At 49.0% G+C, this 16,564-nt stretch overlaps 8 protein-coding genes across 8 annotated transcripts; 4 read left to right on the top strand and 4 right to left on the bottom strand.

The window, feature by feature from the left end:
* The first annotated feature begins 307 nt into the window (after nucleotides 1–307).
* Nucleotides 308–2,155, top strand: FOBCDRAFT_228993 (uncharacterized protein). The gene is made up of 4 exons (XM_031188887.3): nucleotides 308–603; nucleotides 682–697; nucleotides 848–1,071; nucleotides 1,130–2,155. The coding sequence occupies exons 1-4, from the start codon at nucleotides 534–536 to the stop codon at nucleotides 1,672–1,674; spliced, it is 855 nt and encodes a 284-aa protein (XP_031036152.1). The 5' UTR covers nucleotides 308–533; the 3' UTR covers nucleotides 1,675–2,155.
* A 357-nt stretch (nucleotides 2,156–2,512) lies between these two features.
* FOBCDRAFT_228991 (uncharacterized protein) lies at nucleotides 2,513–4,678 on the top strand. The gene is made up of 2 exons (XM_031188889.3): nucleotides 2,513–2,737; nucleotides 2,844–4,678. Exons 1-2 carry the CDS (start codon nucleotides 2,640–2,642, stop codon nucleotides 4,456–4,458), a joined length of 1,713 nt encoding a protein of 570 aa, XP_031036154.2. The 5' UTR covers nucleotides 2,513–2,639; the 3' UTR covers nucleotides 4,459–4,678.
* FOBCDRAFT_296848 (uncharacterized protein) lies at nucleotides 4,590–6,184 on the bottom strand (the record flags this gene model as incomplete). Its single annotated transcript, XM_031188890.3, has 3 exons — nucleotides 5,739–6,184; nucleotides 5,476–5,683; nucleotides 4,590–5,429 (listed from the first exon to the last, which is right to left on the bottom strand). Exons 1-3 carry the CDS (start codon nucleotides 5,954–5,956, stop codon nucleotides 4,590–4,592), a joined length of 1,266 nt encoding a protein of 421 aa, XP_031036155.1. The 5' UTR covers nucleotides 5,957–6,184.
* A 500-nt stretch (nucleotides 6,185–6,684) lies between these two features.
* On the bottom strand, nucleotides 6,685–7,791 carry FOBCDRAFT_228987 (Alpha/Beta hydrolase protein). The gene has a single exon (XM_031188891.3). The coding sequence runs from the start codon at nucleotides 7,743–7,745 to the stop codon at nucleotides 6,744–6,746; it is 1,002 nt and encodes a 333-aa protein (XP_031036156.1). The 5' UTR covers nucleotides 7,746–7,791; the 3' UTR covers nucleotides 6,685–6,743.
* Nucleotides 7,792–8,551: 760 nt separating this feature from the next.
* On the bottom strand, nucleotides 8,552–9,919 carry FOBCDRAFT_46866 (ribosomal protein L1p/L10e family-domain-containing protein). Its single transcript, XM_031188892.3, has 2 exons — nucleotides 9,799–9,919; nucleotides 8,552–9,746 (listed from the first exon to the last, which is right to left on the bottom strand). Exons 1-2 carry the CDS (start codon nucleotides 9,862–9,864, stop codon nucleotides 8,679–8,681), a joined length of 1,134 nt encoding a protein of 377 aa, XP_031036157.1. The 5' UTR covers nucleotides 9,865–9,919; the 3' UTR covers nucleotides 8,552–8,678.
* Nucleotides 9,920–10,272: 353 nt separating this feature from the next.
* FOBCDRAFT_228984 (uncharacterized protein) lies at nucleotides 10,273–11,730 on the top strand. The gene is made up of 2 exons (XM_059609797.1): nucleotides 10,273–10,857; nucleotides 10,907–11,730. Exons 1-2 carry the CDS (start codon nucleotides 10,556–10,558, stop codon nucleotides 11,574–11,576), a joined length of 972 nt encoding a protein of 323 aa, XP_059465593.1. The 5' UTR covers nucleotides 10,273–10,555; the 3' UTR covers nucleotides 11,577–11,730.
* Nucleotides 11,731–11,973: 243 nt separating this feature from the next.
* FOBCDRAFT_228979 (S-adenosyl-L-methionine-dependent methyltransferase) lies at nucleotides 11,974–13,660 on the top strand. The gene is made up of 9 exons (XM_054706466.2): nucleotides 11,974–12,186; nucleotides 12,237–12,370; nucleotides 12,415–12,456; nucleotides 12,503–12,569; nucleotides 12,616–12,643; nucleotides 12,775–12,787; nucleotides 12,841–12,930; nucleotides 12,977–13,319; nucleotides 13,376–13,660. The coding sequence occupies exons 1-9, from the start codon at nucleotides 12,097–12,099 to the stop codon at nucleotides 13,610–13,612; spliced, it is 1,044 nt and encodes a 347-aa protein (XP_054562441.1). The 5' UTR covers nucleotides 11,974–12,096; the 3' UTR covers nucleotides 13,613–13,660.
* Nucleotides 13,661–13,703: 43 nt separating this feature from the next.
* Nucleotides 13,704–14,552, bottom strand: FOBCDRAFT_242486 (kinase-like domain-containing protein; the record flags this gene model as incomplete). Its single annotated transcript, XM_031188897.3, has 1 exon — nucleotides 13,704–14,552. One exon carries the CDS (start codon nucleotides 14,550–14,552, stop codon nucleotides 13,704–13,706), a length of 849 nt encoding a protein of 282 aa, XP_031036162.3.
* Nucleotides 14,553–16,564: the final 2,012 nt, after the last annotated feature.

Below are 16,564 nucleotides of genomic sequence, written 5' to 3'. Positions count from 1 at the left end.
CACCAAAGGACAAACCTATCAAACATAGTCTAAACACTCAGTACGACCTCTACGAAACCACAATCAATATTAATTTCCTCATCTTCACAGTCTCAGACAAACTCCCTTACCAGCCTCTTTGTCCCTTCCCCCCCACCTCGAGCTCCCTCCCGTTGGGTCTTAGATAGCGCCCAGCCCCTGGTCATCCCCCCCTCTCAAAAGATAGGCAGCCGTTTTAGCGTCTCAGCTGCTAAACCGTGCTGGAAACTAATCGCTGAAACCTGTCCTGAGCCCTGGAGCTTGGGGCACCTCAATCCAAAGCGGGGGCGGGCTCCGTCACTGCCACAGTCCATTCCATCACTCTCCCCTGCCTTGATTCTTACCCACTTCCAAAAGCCCACAACTTGTCTTCTCTTCCTTACGACATCGTTATTCATCAGCATCTTCGACTCGCAATAACAGCATCAGCTCGTCCTCAACGACTTCGCGAGCGCACTTTACCCTGAGCCTATACTAGATCGCATCATTTCTCGACTCTCTTATCTCTAGACGCAATGGCTCCCCCGCCGAACCCCAATCTTCCTCTCCAGGAGAGGCTTCTGGCCCTTGCAAAGACCCTCCAGTGTACGTGGTATCTTGAGATGCGACCTGGCGCGCAGACATCACAATGAGATCGCATTGCTAACTTGGTGTTTCTTATAGTCGGTTGGTTTGTAGGGTACGTCTTGTCATGAACTTTACCTTTGTCCCGCTCTGCCTCGGTGCGACGAAATGGCCACGATAGCTGTTTTGGATCTTCAGCCTCCCTCTTTGGAGCTCACATCAACAAATAGCCAGATCTGTGACTGACAAGCTCTCTTGACTATAGACACCTCACCCTGATCCTTACAACGGGCCGATATTTCTTGTCCTGGATTCGAATGAACTACTACACCCGCATGGCTCAGCTCTCCTACCGTACTGCCTTTATCGCTGCCGCTGTCACCTATGGCATCGTCGTCTACAAGACCATGCGCGCTCGCGCAAAGACCGGCGCCCGAGCTGCTCCCACCCCCATGGCTCTCCTTGCTGATGAGAACATCCAGTACCTTGGTAAGAGCTTCTGAAGCATGTCTTGCTAGATCTGCGCAACCTTGCTGACCTCAAAAAGCCATGGCCCTTGTGTGGCTTTTCTCTCCCCAGTACCCCCTCGCCTTGATCCCTTACACGATCTACTCGGTCTTCCACGTTGCCACCTACACCCGCGCCAACCTGATCCCCGTTGTCCTTGCGCCCAAGCCTGCGCCCGAGGCTGCCGATGGTGCTTCTCCTAGCCGCCAAGCTGTCAACAGCCCTCTTGCTAACCAGATTGGCGCCTTCGTCAAGGAGTACTATGATGCTTCCATGGCCATCGTCTCCTCCCTTGAGATCGCTCTCTGGGGACGTATTCTCCTCTCCGCTATTCTCTTCCAGCGCCGATCTTGGATCCTCATTGTTCTCTACACTGCTTTCCTCCGTGCTCGTTACAGCCAGAGCACTCATGTCCAGAACTCTTTTACCCAGCTCGGTGCTCGTGTCGACTCCCTCGTTAGTGCTCAGGGTACTCCCCCTGCCGCGCGACAGGTCTGGCAAGGTGTCAAGGAGGCCGGCAAGCAGTTCCACGATGCTACTGACGTCAGCAAATACATTAGCGGCCCTGCTAAGAAGACCTCATAAGCTCGAGACGACGATACGCAGCTTCAGGTCATTCTGACTTGATCATACTTAACGGATATGAATTGAGACATAGCGGAACCAGACAACATTGAAACACCATGACGCTACGATTGGACTGGCTGCTTTGCAGCTAAACGCGACGACGATTTCAGACTGGACAAAGAACATGGGTGTAGCGAGTACAACTGCACAACCATGGGAACGTGGAAAAGAGGCTTGGCCTCGTGACTGTATTTGTTATTCCTATACTTGGAGAACTTTTCTGGCGACTGTTCTCATGCGCATGCGGAGGGAGCTTTGTGGGCCGAGCAAATCGACTTGGTGCACAAGATATTCAGGAGGAAATGGAAGTGGCCATGGGAATGATGGGGGAGATAACGAAGGAGACTGGATGGATGGGTATGGATTTCCTGGTGTTAGCTTTATTGTATTGGAATTTCAGGTTTGATCATGACTTGTGCCGTTGTTACAGTGATTTGCAGCATGATAAATTGTTCATTGCTCAAGTATAGCTTTTTGTGACCTGTAATTGATATTCCCGAGGAAGACATGGCTTTATACTTGGCATCGAAGCATGGCACGTTCTCGGAGAAGCCATTGAGAGTATTCGATGATATAAGGCCCGGCTTGGTCTCGATTATAGTGTTCAACGAAAAACGAGGCTTCTATTCAGCTGCATTCTTTGCTAAATCTTGTCGTAGTGAGCATCTCATCTCTTCGTAGTAACTTCTTCATGTGCTGTCGATGATATCAAAGCCCGATAAAGATCAGGTCCCTTGGTGGGGCGCAAGGGATGACGTCGCCAGGCAAGTTACGTATGGATCTTTGACCAGGCGGCCTCAGCCTGTTCAGTTCATCCCAAACCCATCGCCTCCTTAAACAACCATTTTCAGCCGAATCAAGTTGTAGTCAGTCATTTTCAACGTGATTACCTATTCTCCGCAACTTGACGACCGCTGCTGGTGATGGCTTCGATCTTGCGACAGATTGTCGCGGGGCCGCGAGCTCGGCATCCTGAGGCTGGCTTGGATTTGTGCTATGTTACGGATCATATTATCGCGACGTAAGTCTAGTCATTGGGGGTTTTATTCCAGAGGAGCGATATCATTAAACGCTCCCTCTGAAGCTATCTCTTTGCCTAGCGACGTTACTGACGCCTAGCTCCTCAGATCCGGTCCTTCAGAAACATATCCCCAACTCGCCTACCGAAACCCGCTCGACCAACTCGTCAAATTCCTCGATTCGAAACACGGTGAAGACTGGGCCATATGGGAGTTTCGCGCCGAAGGAACAGGCTATCCCGATGAATCTGTATATGGTCGCGTGAGGCATTACCCATGGCCTGATCACCATCCTCCTCCATTCAGACTCGTGCCTATGATCATGGCGAGTATGCGCAATTGGCTACATGGCGGAGAGCTCGGCGGTGGTGTAGTCACGGGCGATGGGAGACCTATGTCCTCTGGTAAAGATGCCGTTACTGAGGCGCAAAGGAAGGAAAAGCGCGATAAGAGAGTGGTGGTGGTTCATTGCAAAGCTGGGAAGGGACGAAGTGGTACGGTGAGCTGCAGTTATCTCATCGCAGAGGAGGGTTGGAAGCCTGAAGATGCCCTTGCGCGCTTCACGGAACGACGAATGCGACCGCGATTTGGTGCTGGTGTCTCGATCCCTTCACAGTTGCGCTGGATCAGCTACGTTGAGCGCTGGACAAAAGGTGGCAAGAAATACACCGATCGACCCATTGAAATCCCTGAGATCCACGTCTGGGGTTTGCGCAACGGCGTCAAGGTTGACATCGAGGGTTTTGCAGATGAGGGCAAGAAGATCGATGTCTTTCACACATTCAAAAAGGAGGAGCGTGTGGTTGTTGATCCCAAAGCACCTGAGGAGAGCGGTATTAGCGATATGATTTGGGAAATGGCCGGTTACTCAGTCACCAAGCAGAAGGAGAAAGCGCCTGATGAAGCGCACTTTTCTGAGGCGACGAACCCAGGTGAAACTCCATCATCGACGGCTGAGGAGAAGGAGCATATTGGCAAGGCGAAGACTATCAAGCGAAAGGGCACAGAGATGCTTCACAAAGTCTCGCCCGCAGGCTCTCATAAGGGTGTTGAGAGAACCAAGAATGACTCTGCTACATCGTCAAAGACCGATGTTACAGAAGCAAACTCGGATGAAGAACCAGGCGGCATGGCGGTTATTCTAAGACCCAAGGCCCCAATCCGCATTCCCAACAGCGATGTCAACATCTCAGTCGAGCGTCGTAACAAGACACCCAAGAGCATGGGCCTAACCATGGTAACAGCCGTTGCACACGTATGGTTCAACACCTTCTTCGAAGGCCAAGGTCCTGAAAAAGATGGCAAGGCCCTCGATAGCGGCGTCTTCAGCATCGAGTGGGACGCGATGGACGGGATCAAAGGATCCAGCCGCAAAGGCTCACGAGCGTTTGATCGAATTGCCGTAGTATGGCGCGTCGCCGGCACTGACGCTCTGCCTGAAGAAGTCCTCGAGCCAGAAGAGGGACAGCCCGTGCCGCAGGTTCGACCGGCGGATTGGAAGGGTGCGAATATGGAAGATCCGGACAATGAGAAGGATTTGGGGCTTAGAGTTCAGAGTCCTGCGAGTGCGGATGTTAGTAAAGCGAGTAGTATCAAGAGTGCTGAGGAGGCGGTTGCGAATAAGGATGGAGAGGAGTTGGAGGGTGTTAAGTCGAGTGGACCGTCGGGGGAGGATTTGTTGATTGGGGATCATGAGGAGGTCAAGAGGGAGAAGAAGGCTTAGGTTGATGATATCCATGTATATGATTGTATGGACGATTAGATGTAAGATCATGAGTGTGAATAGAGTATTATGCTACCATGGCAATCTGAATGGGTATCTCGAATAGAAAGTGTCCATGTGCATGACTGGACTCAGTAATGTCTACCCCTTCCTCTGTAATGCCTATCACCTCGATATCCCCCATACGGTCCTCCCCTCCTATGATCCCCCCTCTCTCTATGCCCATGATATCCTCCCCTACCCTCCCTCGGCGGCGGAGGCACCGGCTCTTCAACCTCAACTTCATACTCTTCGAAATCTTCCTTAAAGAATCCTTCAGTAATCTCCTTTTCTCTCAACGCAGCCTCAGGCTCAAACACAAAACGCAACGTCCCTTCTGGCCCCTTCACCGTTCGTTTTGCAGATGCATCACCTGGCCATGATGTTGATGTCGCGGGTGAAGTAGCGGATGCAGGTGTAGAAGGTTGAGGATCTTCAGCTTCGCAGCGGGAGCAGTAGTACAGATATCGAGGTTCGAACGCCTTGTCAAGATCGTTGTTAAGCCGAATCTTGATGTCGATGATCTTATTCTGATCAAACTGTGCCCCGACCTTTGTAGACTTACCATGCTGAACGTATAAATCCAGTATATCAAGCATAGTCTCCATAACAGAGCCCCAGTGATACTGACGCTTCGTCTTTGCGTACTCTCGAACTCTGTCAACGTGTTGTTCTGTCATGAGGGCTGTGAGCTCCACGACTGCCATGACCATTGAGAATGTTGTGCGCTTTATGGGGACGAAGGTCTTGTAGATGTCGATGCACATTGCGTATGCGGTCTCGAAGAAGGGTTTTCCATCTTCTTTGCCAAAGATGTCGCGGACGACTTTTACGAGGAGTTTTTGGGGGTAGCGTGTTCGGAAGTCGAAGCCGATTGTTTCGAGGATGAGACGTTCGAGGCAGATGATGATTTTACCTGGATTCTCGAACATCTAAGAGGGTTAGTACGGTGTTGTGATTGCTGTATGTTGGGCTTACCTTGTCATCAGGCGTGACTGATTTGTCGGGGTTCTTCACGTTGTATGCCGCCGCAAGAATCTCCTTCGACTTCTTGATAGTATCCTCCACCTTACACGCGACGAAGAGCGATGCTAGTGCAGCGTCTTGATAGTTATACTCGACGTCTCTGAAGTTGAGTCGAAATTTGTGGAAATATGTGCACGCCGTATCGAACGTCCTCACAGGTCTGTTGCGTAATCAGTCTCTAATCCCCACGTACTCCCATACAAGACCCGACGTACAGTTGCAGATATTCCCTCACATTCTCAATCAACTGCACACCTTGAAGACGGTAGTTATCCTGCCTTGCGGGATCGCAGCCATTGTCCTTGAGCATACGTCGCAGCTTGAGCTCTGATGTGTATTGATTCGAACTGGAGATGGAGCCTGGATGGGGTCCGATCTTGGGTATCGCGTCGCCGTTTGTGGCCGCGGACTGACCATTATTTGAGGTTGTCATTGGAGCGAAGGGTAGGATATGAAGTGTATGGTTGTTGTCGCAAGTTTGCTGGTCGTTCAGTGGTGATTTCGGTGGGCAGAAGGGTCGATGAATTGAAACAAGTGGGCTTCGTCGCTGAGTGTTGTTACACCCAGGCTTTACCGACTTCACCTCAGTTACGGATGCTTAGTATGAACTAGGGATATAAAAGTGGGAGGAATCCCTCGGCAGATACGGCGACGATGTTTGTTGTCGCGTGGAGTCAAAAGTACTTCAGTTGTCATGATGCAAAGCAATTGCGATGTGGCTGAAGCTGGCGACTGTGGCGCAGCTAATTACAAGCCTCAGATACATTTTCGACAGTAAACATTTCATTGAGCACGACATGATCATTAATAAAACGCAAGGGCACAAGGTAAGTATTGTAAAGGCTCGAAGCACCCATACAGAATTGCCGTGATTATCTTGATGATTGAGTTTAGGACGTTATATAGCTAAACGTCCCAGTTCGTTTCTAAACCAACCCTAGTGTTGAGCTTTTACCAAAGATGTCTTTCTTAAGGGGTCGGTCCTGCTAGGAACTGAGATGATTTCAGTGCAGTTGCTTACATCATAAGTCGAGACTTCTGCCTTGTCATCGAAGCCTGCTCATTTCGCGCGTTCATGTTCGAGTGTGATAGTAGGAACGACGTACATGTGGACGAGGCATGGCAGGGGGGGGGGGGGGGGCCTCTTGACGTAGTTACAGTCTGTAGAATAACTATAGAATAACTATAGAATAACTATAGAATAAAAACTAGTAATTAAATCAAATTAACTCCAACCTATCCCAGGAGTCCTCCATATCTGACTCAAAAGTTCGTTTCCACGGGCCGCAGTAATTGGTGACGGTCTCGTTCAGTAGCTCATAGAGGTTCTCGAGGTGTTTACCAGGGGCACTTCGAAATCTGAGGCCACCATTGCGGTCAAGCTCGCGAAGGCCAAGCCAATCTTCGTGGTAAAGCTCACGAGCTCGAAGAGGGATAACTTCTGTGCCATTGACCTCCTCAAACCACGAAGATTCTTTCGGGATAACAAGATCATCATCTTCAAACATCCACATGACGAAGTTGGTCAACTTGCTCAGATTTGCCTTGTATTTTTCGTTTTTGAACTCGCGCTCGTTGTTGATGTCGGCTAGGAAGTTGGAATTCTCGAGGTATTTGTTGTAATCGGCTTCAGTTGCTGGGTTGCGGTAGTATTGCGCGGGAACAAGGCTTGACTGTACAAGTTTGCTCCAAGTACCAAATCTCATGAGGGCCATGGCTCCCTTGCAGAGCCAGTCGGTAGCGCCGCAGGACCTGAAGTCGATGATGCCATTGTGTTGGCTACCAAATGTGACGAGACTGCGGACCTGTGGCCAGTTACAGCGCTCGACGTAACCGCGGAGGAACTGTCCACCCTGAGAGATACCGATGGCGTCAATAGCGGGCGCAGTAGACAGAATGGGGTGCTTGGCCAGTTCCTCGCAAACCTTGCTGACTTGGTCCGAGACATTTCCTTTGAAAGTGGCCATTTGATCCTGGCTGGGATCCTCATCGATGGCAATGATATGAACAAAGGTTCCCGGGTGGATATCTTCAGCGAGGGCTTGAATGCTCTTCATTCCATCGCTATTGAATTGGTCACCAAGGCCGTGCCAAACAACAATAGGTAATGGGGTATCGGATAGGTCATCTCTTGTGTGAATAGGTGCAAAAGGGGAAGCATAGCTCTGTCCAGCCAAGGCTCCGATGGCCAAGCCAAGCCGGAGCAAGGAAGGGAAAGACATGATGGGGATGTTGATGGTGATGGTGATGGAAGATGAAGATGAAGATGCAGATGGAGAGTTGTGTGGGGAGCTGAGCTAGCTGAAGACGTCAGCTATGACCCTCCACTTTCCGCTAGGTTCGAGAGGATGTAAAGTGGTTTTTGTACCCTTGTGAGTGACCACCTTACATGATTGAGAATGAGGTTGGCTGAACTGTGGATAAACTATATAATTAATGGCGTGATTATTGAGAGTATTTATTGGCTATAGGGAAAACAGAGTCTATTCTGCATGGATGGGATAAAAGCCAATGTGTTATTTGTGCCTAGATCTACTCCGTACCTGGCCGAGATATAGATATGGCCTGAAGCCGGCGGAAGGCGGGGGTGGGTTAGACACTTCATCCTCATTATCCCAACGATGGCAATGTACACATTGCCCAAATTCGGTAGGTACCTTATACCTTACTCTGTACTTTCTTGACATCATTATAGTACGCATACCTAGTACCTAGTACTTAGGTAATCATTCAATTAATAATTCTTCGTAGAAAGAGCAAGAGCTGATCCCTTCCGGGCAGTGATGATCTGCATTCTGCAAGCACCCCAGATTCTATCTTGAAGATCAGACCAAATTGATGTATTTGTACCAGGACTAGCCTACGAATGAGTTGACGTTGACTAAATATATACTCATTTGGTCCTTTGGAGGGTTTCACACGGCTGAATGCTGGTGGGATTCATCGAAACTTGGTCTATTCTCATGAGTGACCAGGCACGGGGGCTTTCCTTGGCTCGGGTCTTGACGAAGGAATAAGATTGTTTCAAAGAAGGCGCAAGAGATGCGTAATACCGTCAATATTGTATTGTTAATGCAAGTATAGCTACAATTGTATTCTGTGGGTTTTCCGCCCTTCAACTAACGCCTCAACACCGATGCCTTGAATTGCATGTTTCAGTTGTCAATGGCCTTGTTGGCCGATGCCTTTTGCTTTCTCAATCGAGCCTTGCGGTCCGAGATTTGCTTATCGAGCTTGCCGTCGTCGGCCTCTGGAAGTTGCTTCTGCTTCTTGGCCTTCTTCGTAGGGGCGGCGGGAGTCTCAGTCTCGTCGGTGTTGTCGAGAGACTTGCGCTTCTTTCCAATGTTGGGCTTCTCACCCTTGAGGGCCTTGGCGGCCTCGTCCTCAGCAATCACGTCCTTCTCGTCAACCCAGAGCTCATCAGTCAACCAGATGGGAAGGGCAGTAGTCTCGGGACCCTTGATGTAGATGCTCTTCATGTTGCGCCACTTCTGAGGAATCCACTTCTCGATCATGCCGGTGACAACGGCATCGACATTCTCGGCGATCTGCTCAGCGGTCCAACCCGAGTATCCAATTCGGATCGAGGTGTTTGTTGAAGGGGTCAGGCTGACGAATGCAGAGTTGATTGCCTTCTGAACCTCCTTGGCGATCTCGGCGGGAGTGCCTGCGTTGACAGTACCCTCAGTCTTGACACGCTTCTGTCGCTTTCCATCGACCTTGGGTGCCTTGGCCTGTAGGTTCACAGGGACAGGTCGCTTTTGCGTTGTCTTGTAAAAGGTCTTTCCCAAAATCTTGGGTAATCTGTTGATGATGCGATCGTCACCAAGGAAGATATCCGCCTCGGCGAAGAGCTTCCTCTGCGCCTCGTACTGGCTGTATTTGGCCTTGAGCTTTCCGTAGTCGATGACACGAGTGATGCGCTTGCCAAGCTCAGCGGGGAAGTCCTCGGAGGCGACAATGTCCTTGTAGGCGCGCTGGGGCTCGGCGGTGATGAGGCAGATGGTGGTCTCTTCGTTGTTGAGCGAGTGAGGAAGGGAGATCTTTCCGGGCTGCAGACGCGCCTTGTCGACGATGTGGCGCTTGGTCGTCAGGTTGAGCCAGATGGGAGTTGTAGTAGGATCTTCATCGTCGTCGAGGAGATTGCGCTTTTCAGACTCGTCGGCCTTTTGCTTGGAAGCTTTTTTGATGTGTGCGAGAAGAGCCTTTGAAGCTTTCAGGGTCTTGTGTGAATTGTTAGAACTGTTATAGTAGTGAGATACTGGGGGAACAAACCTGATCGGGGTCAATTGCTGTGACAGCGGCAGCGCCGGGAGCGACAACTTCTTTTGAGGGCGCCATTGTTGTCGCAAAGTTGTAGATGGGATGGGGATGCAACAAAAAAGTTCAGTTTGATATGATAGTGGGGGCTTTATCAGTAGCTCGAAGGAAAAATAATTTTTTTTCTGCGATGGTTGGTTCTGTCGGAATATGCAAGTCCCGGGCTCCGGCCCAGGGGTCTCTTAGCGCCTTTTAGGTGCCAAAAATACAAGACAGACATTTGAGCTAACAAGTTTATAAATCTCGGACCTATGCATCAATTACTTTGATCCCAGTGGTATAGATATTGGAAAGTATCCTCTGGACGCTTGGGGCTTTATTTCAGATCTTGATGCTCCTCCCTCAGGTGAGATAGGCTTTATAGTAAGTTATATAATTCTATGTCTCTTTTCTTGCACCGTTTGGGGGTTTTTAGCGGCGGGGCGGAGTTTGGAGTAGGATCCGCTGATTGTCACTCTCACGTTATTCACATGAGATCCATCCGGTTGTTCCCTGTCGGGCTTACAAGATGATGAGCTCTTGAATCCTACAACTGAACATCTCTCAATCTTGGTCTATCTTCTTATATAGTTCATACTACTTCTCTCTCATATCCTTTACATAATGTCTCCCGATCTACAAGATCCTGCCAATAGGAGAGCTTCATGTGATCAGTGCAGTATGTCCGCCGACCTTTCCCGCTTACACTTGGGGTCCATAACTTATATTGCGCATGCTGATCAATCTGCAAGGACAAAAGAAGCTCAAATGTGACGGAAGCTATCCATCTTGTGGGCGATGCTCTACTCTTGGAGAGCCGTGCAAGTTCTCGGCGCGTATGCCGATGGGAAGACCCAAGAAGAGGAAGATAGCCTCCGAGAATGAGGCCCAGGAGAGCAGTGCGAGCAGAACTTCACCATCGACTTTGGCGATGAGTATTGGGAGTGACACTGGTAGTGATATGGGAAGAAGAGCGAGCTTTGATCCGTGCCAACATATGTCTGAAGATGCACCATTGGATTTGATACCTCTTGGGTGAGTTGACTGAATCATCACCTTGATGGCCGAGCTGACTCAGATTCAGAAACGAGACAAATGTTGACCCGAAATTATTGGCATTTGAATCCGACCCAGGCCAACAGACATGCGCCTGTCTCGCAAGCTTATACTTGTCACTAGAAGAAGTTCGGAAAGCAGATGATTTGCCCTTCACAGCACGGTTATCCGTTCTGCGGCATTTGACGACAACAGCAGCAGGGATCATACAGTGTCAGGTATGCCCAACAAAGTTTCTATGGGCAATGCAGAATGCTCAACTCCTCAACACGCTTATTATATCTTTGGCGGAAGGATATAAAAAGATCGTGAAGTCAGTTGAGGACGAAACGAAACGAGCTCAGGATGCCAGGGAATCAAAAGAATTGTACATAAGCGAAGGCCAAACGCTAGAGGCACCATCGCAAAACGACGCGTTAGGATTCTCGCTGAGCCTGGACCCTCGGGATTGGAAAAGCATCGCCAACAAAGCAATCAAATCCGAACTTTTTGGTACGCCACATTCGAGCTCCATGTCTTTTGTGGCGATGTTGCAGTTGATGGAGGATAGACAGAACTTATGGCATTCCGGAACGAGTCATGTACCGCCGGGTATAGGACATCGGTTGGCACATCAGATGCATGATAAGGATCCGCATTGTGTGTCGGTTGTTAAGCATACGAGGGACATGATAAGTCATTTGTTGGCGGATGTTTGAGTGGCTGGTTTGATACCCAAGATCAGGAGCATTAGCCTTCTTTAATTTGATTGTTTACTGTCTTCATGGCCTAGTGCTTCCGCTATCCTAGAGGTTGGAAGAGAATACTTTTGATACGCGAACACAATGTGAGGAAAGGAAAGTCTTTACTGAATATCCGTCAATGGCTCAACCGCAGACATCAGTCTCAAAATCGCTCACGGGATCTATGTTTTGACTGTATGGGATAGGTCGAGAGCTTTGAAACCAGCATGTTATTGGTTCGCCAAACCAACAGACACATGTAGGGATATTATTCTCCATTTATCATGCAATGCAACTTTGTCAAACGATCCGATAGGACTGGCCCCTGGGCAATCCTGCTGTGCCGTACTAATTCGGGTGTTTAAAACCACATCTGGTATGCAAAGCGTGGCATGATGAGTTGAATGAGTTGGTTTAGTACAAAAATAGAGATAAACAACGCAACTGTGAAGTGACACTCTACTCTCTTCCTAGATAACGAGCGAACCGTGCAAGGATGGCAGAAGAAAATAATTCTCAACCAGCTCAGGCTGTCACCGATGTTTCTGGTCTTCTTCCTCCTGAGCATTGGGCTGAGGTAGCTGAGGTTCGTATGACACGACGTTGGTCAGGATCATGCCACTAATGATAATCTAGGAGTTGGGTGATACGGATTCTGCTCTGGGAGATGATACTGCCGAGTCGACGGCGTCCATCACGTCAAGTATTCTGCACTATAGGAATATCAATGGGAGAACTTACCATCATGATATTGGGAATGCCCAGTATTGGTATGTTGTCCGAAGACTCTATGGTGCGGGATTAATGAGAATAGGGGGACCAATGATGAGAAGCAGAATGAGTCGATGGACATCAAGTAAGTGTACCGAACACAGATTGGAGATGAGTGCTGATACGTGCAGTCATCATGTTTTGACGCTGGTTTTGGACGGTGCGCTGTATCTTGCGCCTATTCCCAAAGACATCAAGGTTAATTGCTGCCGGTAGCCGTGGAGTGACCTGCTGACTTTCATAGAATGCTATTGATATCGGTACAGGGACAGGTGAGTTTCGGAGAGCCAGTTGGACTGGTTGCGGTCGGAGCCAGTCGCTACTCAAGTGAGCTCAGGCTATACCCAGACCGCGCCAAAGTTGTACTCTGGTTGAACTCACGCTGACATTATACTCTACTTAGGTATCTGGGCTATGTAAGTGTTTATAATCAAACGACTAAGTGGCTGGAATTAACTACTTTCAACAGAGATTTTGCGGATAGCTTCCCAGACGCACAGATTATAGGTACTGACGTGTCGCCAATCCAACCGGGCTGGATCCCTCCTAACCTGCGATTGTAAGAAGCCTATCCACGCCCATAAGCGAATCTGACACTTCGGTAGCGATATTGAAGACTGCACTCAAGAGTGGACGTTCGCTCCCAACTCGCAAGACTACATCCACTTTCGTTGGCTGGTCGGCAGCATCGTCGACTGGGACCAGCTCTTCAAAGAAGCATATAGATGTCTCAAGCCGGGTGGTTATATTGAAAGCCACGAAGCTCTCTCAAGAATGGACTGTGACGACGGGACTATCACCGAGAAGAGTGCTATGCACCAGTGGGGAAAGTTCTTTGTTGAAGGCGGGAAGAAGATCGGCCGTTCGTTCACAATCGTTGAGGACGGAGTGCAGAGATCTGCTATGGAGAAGGCCGGGTTTGTTAATCTTGTGGAACGGGATTTCAAGGTAAGTGACTCTCTTCCAGTGGCCACTTTCATATACTGATATAGTGAACTGAACAGGTGCCTATCGGGGGTTGGCCGAAGGATCCGAAGATGAAAGAAATTGGCAAGTATGCACAAGCTACTCTTGAGCAGGATATCGAGGGTTATGTGTTGTTCATGGCCAACACAGTGGAGGGCTGGACGAAAGAGGAGGTTGAGGTGTACATATCGATGCTGAGAAGGGAGCTGAGGCAGGGAAACATGCATCCTTATTATTGGCAGAAGGTTGTCTGGGCCCAAAAGCCAAAAGAGTAAGGCCATTTAATTAGTATTTGTGAAATTCTTATCATTGCTCATTATTAGTACCATTGGCATTGGTATTTCACCAGGGGCTGTGGTTCACAGTCTAGTAGGAGCTCATTCTCTCCTCGATAAGCCCCGTGAACTTCACCATTTCTGAAGAGCACGGCTCCAGTACCTCCTTCAAAACAGGAATCCACCATTCTTCCATCCCTGGGCCAATACCTATAGCAAAGGCATACTCCACATACTCAGGATAGAAACCGCTCAACTCCCAGTCGATGATCCCTGTGATAGTGCTTCCGTCAACCATGATATTGCGCGGTGATAAGTCACCATGAGTTAGAACGAAACGTCCAGTAGATTTGCGTCGTTGCCGTTCTAGAGCCTTCTTCCATCTCCAATGTTGAATAGTTCCACCGGAAACTCGATCGAGACACCAATTATCAAAAGCTTCCTCATCCTCGAATGGACCACAGTGCCTGATAAACGTGGTGTTATATATGTTGCGTGTCGGTTGCCTGTTGATCCGGCCAATGTATGGATGTACGAGCGTTCTCATATGCTGTATTTGGCCTCGAAGCTGCCACTTGATAGACCTCTGCTCATCCTCAGACATAGCCTGCCAGACGTCCACGAGCGGCACGCCGGGTACACGCTCGCTGACCATAACACGTGCAATGGGGCGTTTAGTGATGACATCGTAGACTCCGCGAACCTCGGGAGCTAATACACCATGTGTTGCGGCATGGTGCATCATATCGGCTTGCGAGCGGTCAATGCCATTTGGACTGCTGACTTTGAGAGCTAGTACTTGGCCATTCGAAGTTGTGTGCTCGAGAACTCGGTTTCCCCAGTAGTTATGAATCTCCTTGCCAACGACTGCATCGAGATAATTGCACTTCAAATACTTGGGAAGTGTATCCTGTTCGTCGTCCTCTATCTTAGCCTCCATGGCTTCCGGCCCCTCTTGTTCTGCTTCTGAGAGGCTTGCCATGTTGACAGATGGTTCACAATGGGGCATCAATATGATCAGAATTTGAGCGTTGCGAAGATGAATATATATAGTGTGGAAAAATGATAGGTTTGCGTTTCTTGACGAGCGATTATCGTGCACAACGTCAACCCTCTACTTACTGACCAACCTCCTCTTTACACCCTTGCCAAATTAACCAATAGCAAACTCATCACTAAAAACAATGGAAGAAAAGAATTAAAAACCACAAACTGTATGAAGTCCAGTAAGAAAGGGGATATTTTTGATTAATAGAAATATGCTTGACATTTAGTTAGCGGAAACACTTGATAATGACGATGCTGCATGGGATGAGAAAGAGAATCACGGATCAAGATAAAGAAACTCATACCTCGGTTAGTGAACTCCCTTACTTCCGATCATAGCCCAGCTACAGCCGGCCTATTGCCAGGTCGGACTGGCCGAGAACATAGATCAGACATCGGACAGCGCTCGGACAATCATGCGCCCGATTGAGGAGCACGAATCGTACAAAGGGGGAAGAGAGATCTAATTGACTCGGATCGTCTCAGATCTCTCCCAAGAAACACTCAGGGGTAGGTTTAGAGACCAAGTTCCACATCTGTCAAAGATACAGTAGGAAGTCTATGACTTGCATGCCATAATCGAAAGCCCAAAAGGCTCAGCTGAAAGATCGATATGGAGTGGCTGAGCAACATATGCAGTCTCTACTGGCCTCAAAAATGAGAACTGACCAATGGATCTTTCAGCTCTTACACACATTTACAGCCAAGAGGGTGTCTTGGTAAGGCATGCTTGGTGTAATTACCTTAGTTAGAGATTCAGAAATGTACTGTGAAGTAAAGACAATCCACCGTCAACCATCAAAAAGAAAGAGAATAACTTTTACCACTCATTAACCTCTCCGTTCAAAGCTTCCCCTCTCACACATAATCGCAAACTCAAGCGGTTTCATGTCGACGAGCTCGTTGTTGACATGCTGATTCCCAACAGCGTTTGACTTTTCGTACTCCTCATTGCGGGGTATGTCTACCTGTCTCGGCCAACAGACACTCTTTGGCTCTTCTGGGAAGCACGGGCCGTGACAGACGATAACGGGTCGGCACGAAGAGCCAACGACTTAGCCGCCTGAAAGTTCCACCGCTGCAGCCATCATGCATATTTGGGGCGTGAAGCAAAAAGCCTGACCTGGCATCAGTAACGATATCCATGGCACAACAGGAGTCACTAAGACAAGATTCGGGGAACGTCTCCTCTTTGAGAGACAGAAATACCCGAACAGAATTGACGTTAAGTAGCCCGATAGCTTAATCGCTCATTTCTTGCCTCTTTTATCAAAAGGTCAAATTACTTGACCCTACTTAAGAACACACTTACAGAATAATCCGGAGACGCCGTCGGGCATACCTCTTCCTCCGTCTCAAGGGTGCCAAACGATGCTTGAGGAGTGCCTTTACCAATTTCCGATTATAACGACACCGCCGCTGGGAACAGTTGGCCTTCTGGGATGATGCCTGCTTGGGCAAGTGGGCTGTGGGGTCCGGGCATTGGTGTACGTGGTAGTGATACTTCGTGATGTTGCCATTATACATGTTTCCGGGACCAGAATTGATGGCTCCATTGCTGATAGTTGCTCCTTTGAGGTCGCTGTTGCTGATGATATTCGTTGAAGACACCGAAAGATGGGCATTGTCGTCTTTGGGAGCCATTCCCACCATCATGAAGTGCGTGTGGCCCAATTGCCAAACTGGTTGGATCGTATAGTAACACTACGGGCGAATGGAGTTTCCATTAGGAAAAATGGTGTGCGGCAGCCGACTCGTGATTGAAAGGGCTTAACACCCTCTCCTATGCATGCCGCAGTCACCCCTGTCTGCATGTTGGGGGCCTCAAAATCTCCAAACTCCCCAAAAACAATGACAACACTGACCAGATCGTGACATATGAGAATCTGTCAAGGCTTCGAAATA

This window comes from Fusarium oxysporum, chromosome VIII (genome assembly GCF_013085055.1).
Source record: "Fusarium oxysporum Fo47 chromosome VIII, complete sequence".
Classification (NCBI taxonomy): domain Eukaryota; kingdom Fungi; phylum Ascomycota; class Sordariomycetes; order Hypocreales; family Nectriaceae; genus Fusarium; species Fusarium oxysporum.
The sequence above is the reverse complement of the archived record's forward strand: the minus strand, read 5'-3'. Positions and strand labels throughout refer to the sequence as shown.

Excerpts from the sequence above, each read along its gene's own strand:
- FOBCDRAFT_46866 (XM_031188892.3), bottom strand. The coding sequence starts at position 9,864 with ATGGCGCCCTCAAAAGAAGTTGTCGCTCCCGGCGCTGCCGCTGTCACA. Across the intron at positions 9,747-9,798 it reads CAGCAATTGACCCCGATCAG|ACCCTGAAAGCTTCAAAGGC; the intron begins GTTTGTTCCCCC and ends AATTCACACAAG.
- FOBCDRAFT_228993 (XM_031188887.3), top strand. The coding sequence starts at position 534 with ATGGCTCCCCCGCCGAACCCCAATCTTCCTCTCCAGGAGAGGCTTCTG. Across the intron at positions 1,072-1,129 it reads TGAGAACATCCAGTACCTTG|CCATGGCCCTTGTGTGGCTT; the intron begins GTAAGAGCTTCT and ends GACCTCAAAAAG.
- FOBCDRAFT_228987 (XM_031188891.3), bottom strand. The coding sequence starts at position 7,745 with ATGTCTTTCCCTTCCTTGCTCCGGCTTGGCTTGGCCATCGGAGCCTTG.
- FOBCDRAFT_228984 (XM_059609797.1), top strand. The coding sequence starts at position 10,556 with ATGCTGATCAATCTGCAAGGACAAAAGAAGCTCAAATGTGACGGAAGC. Across the intron at positions 10,858-10,906 it reads TTGGATTTGATACCTCTTGG|AAACGAGACAAATGTTGACC; the intron begins GTGAGTTGACTG and ends ACTCAGATTCAG.
- FOBCDRAFT_228991 (XM_031188889.3), top strand. The coding sequence starts at position 2,640 with ATGGCTTCGATCTTGCGACAGATTGTCGCGGGGCCGCGAGCTCGGCAT. Across the intron at positions 2,738-2,843 it reads ACGGATCATATTATCGCGAC|ATCCGGTCCTTCAGAAACAT; the intron begins GTAAGTCTAGTC and ends CTAGCTCCTCAG.
- FOBCDRAFT_228979 (XM_054706466.2), top strand. The coding sequence starts at position 12,097 with ATGGCAGAAGAAAATAATTCTCAACCAGCTCAGGCTGTCACCGATGTT. Across the intron at positions 12,457-12,502 it reads AATGAGTCGATGGACATCAA|TCATCATGTTTTGACGCTGG; the intron begins GTAAGTGTACCG and ends TGATACGTGCAG. Across the intron at positions 13,320-13,375 it reads TTGTGGAACGGGATTTCAAG|GTGCCTATCGGGGGTTGGCC; the intron begins GTAAGTGACTCT and ends TGAACTGAACAG.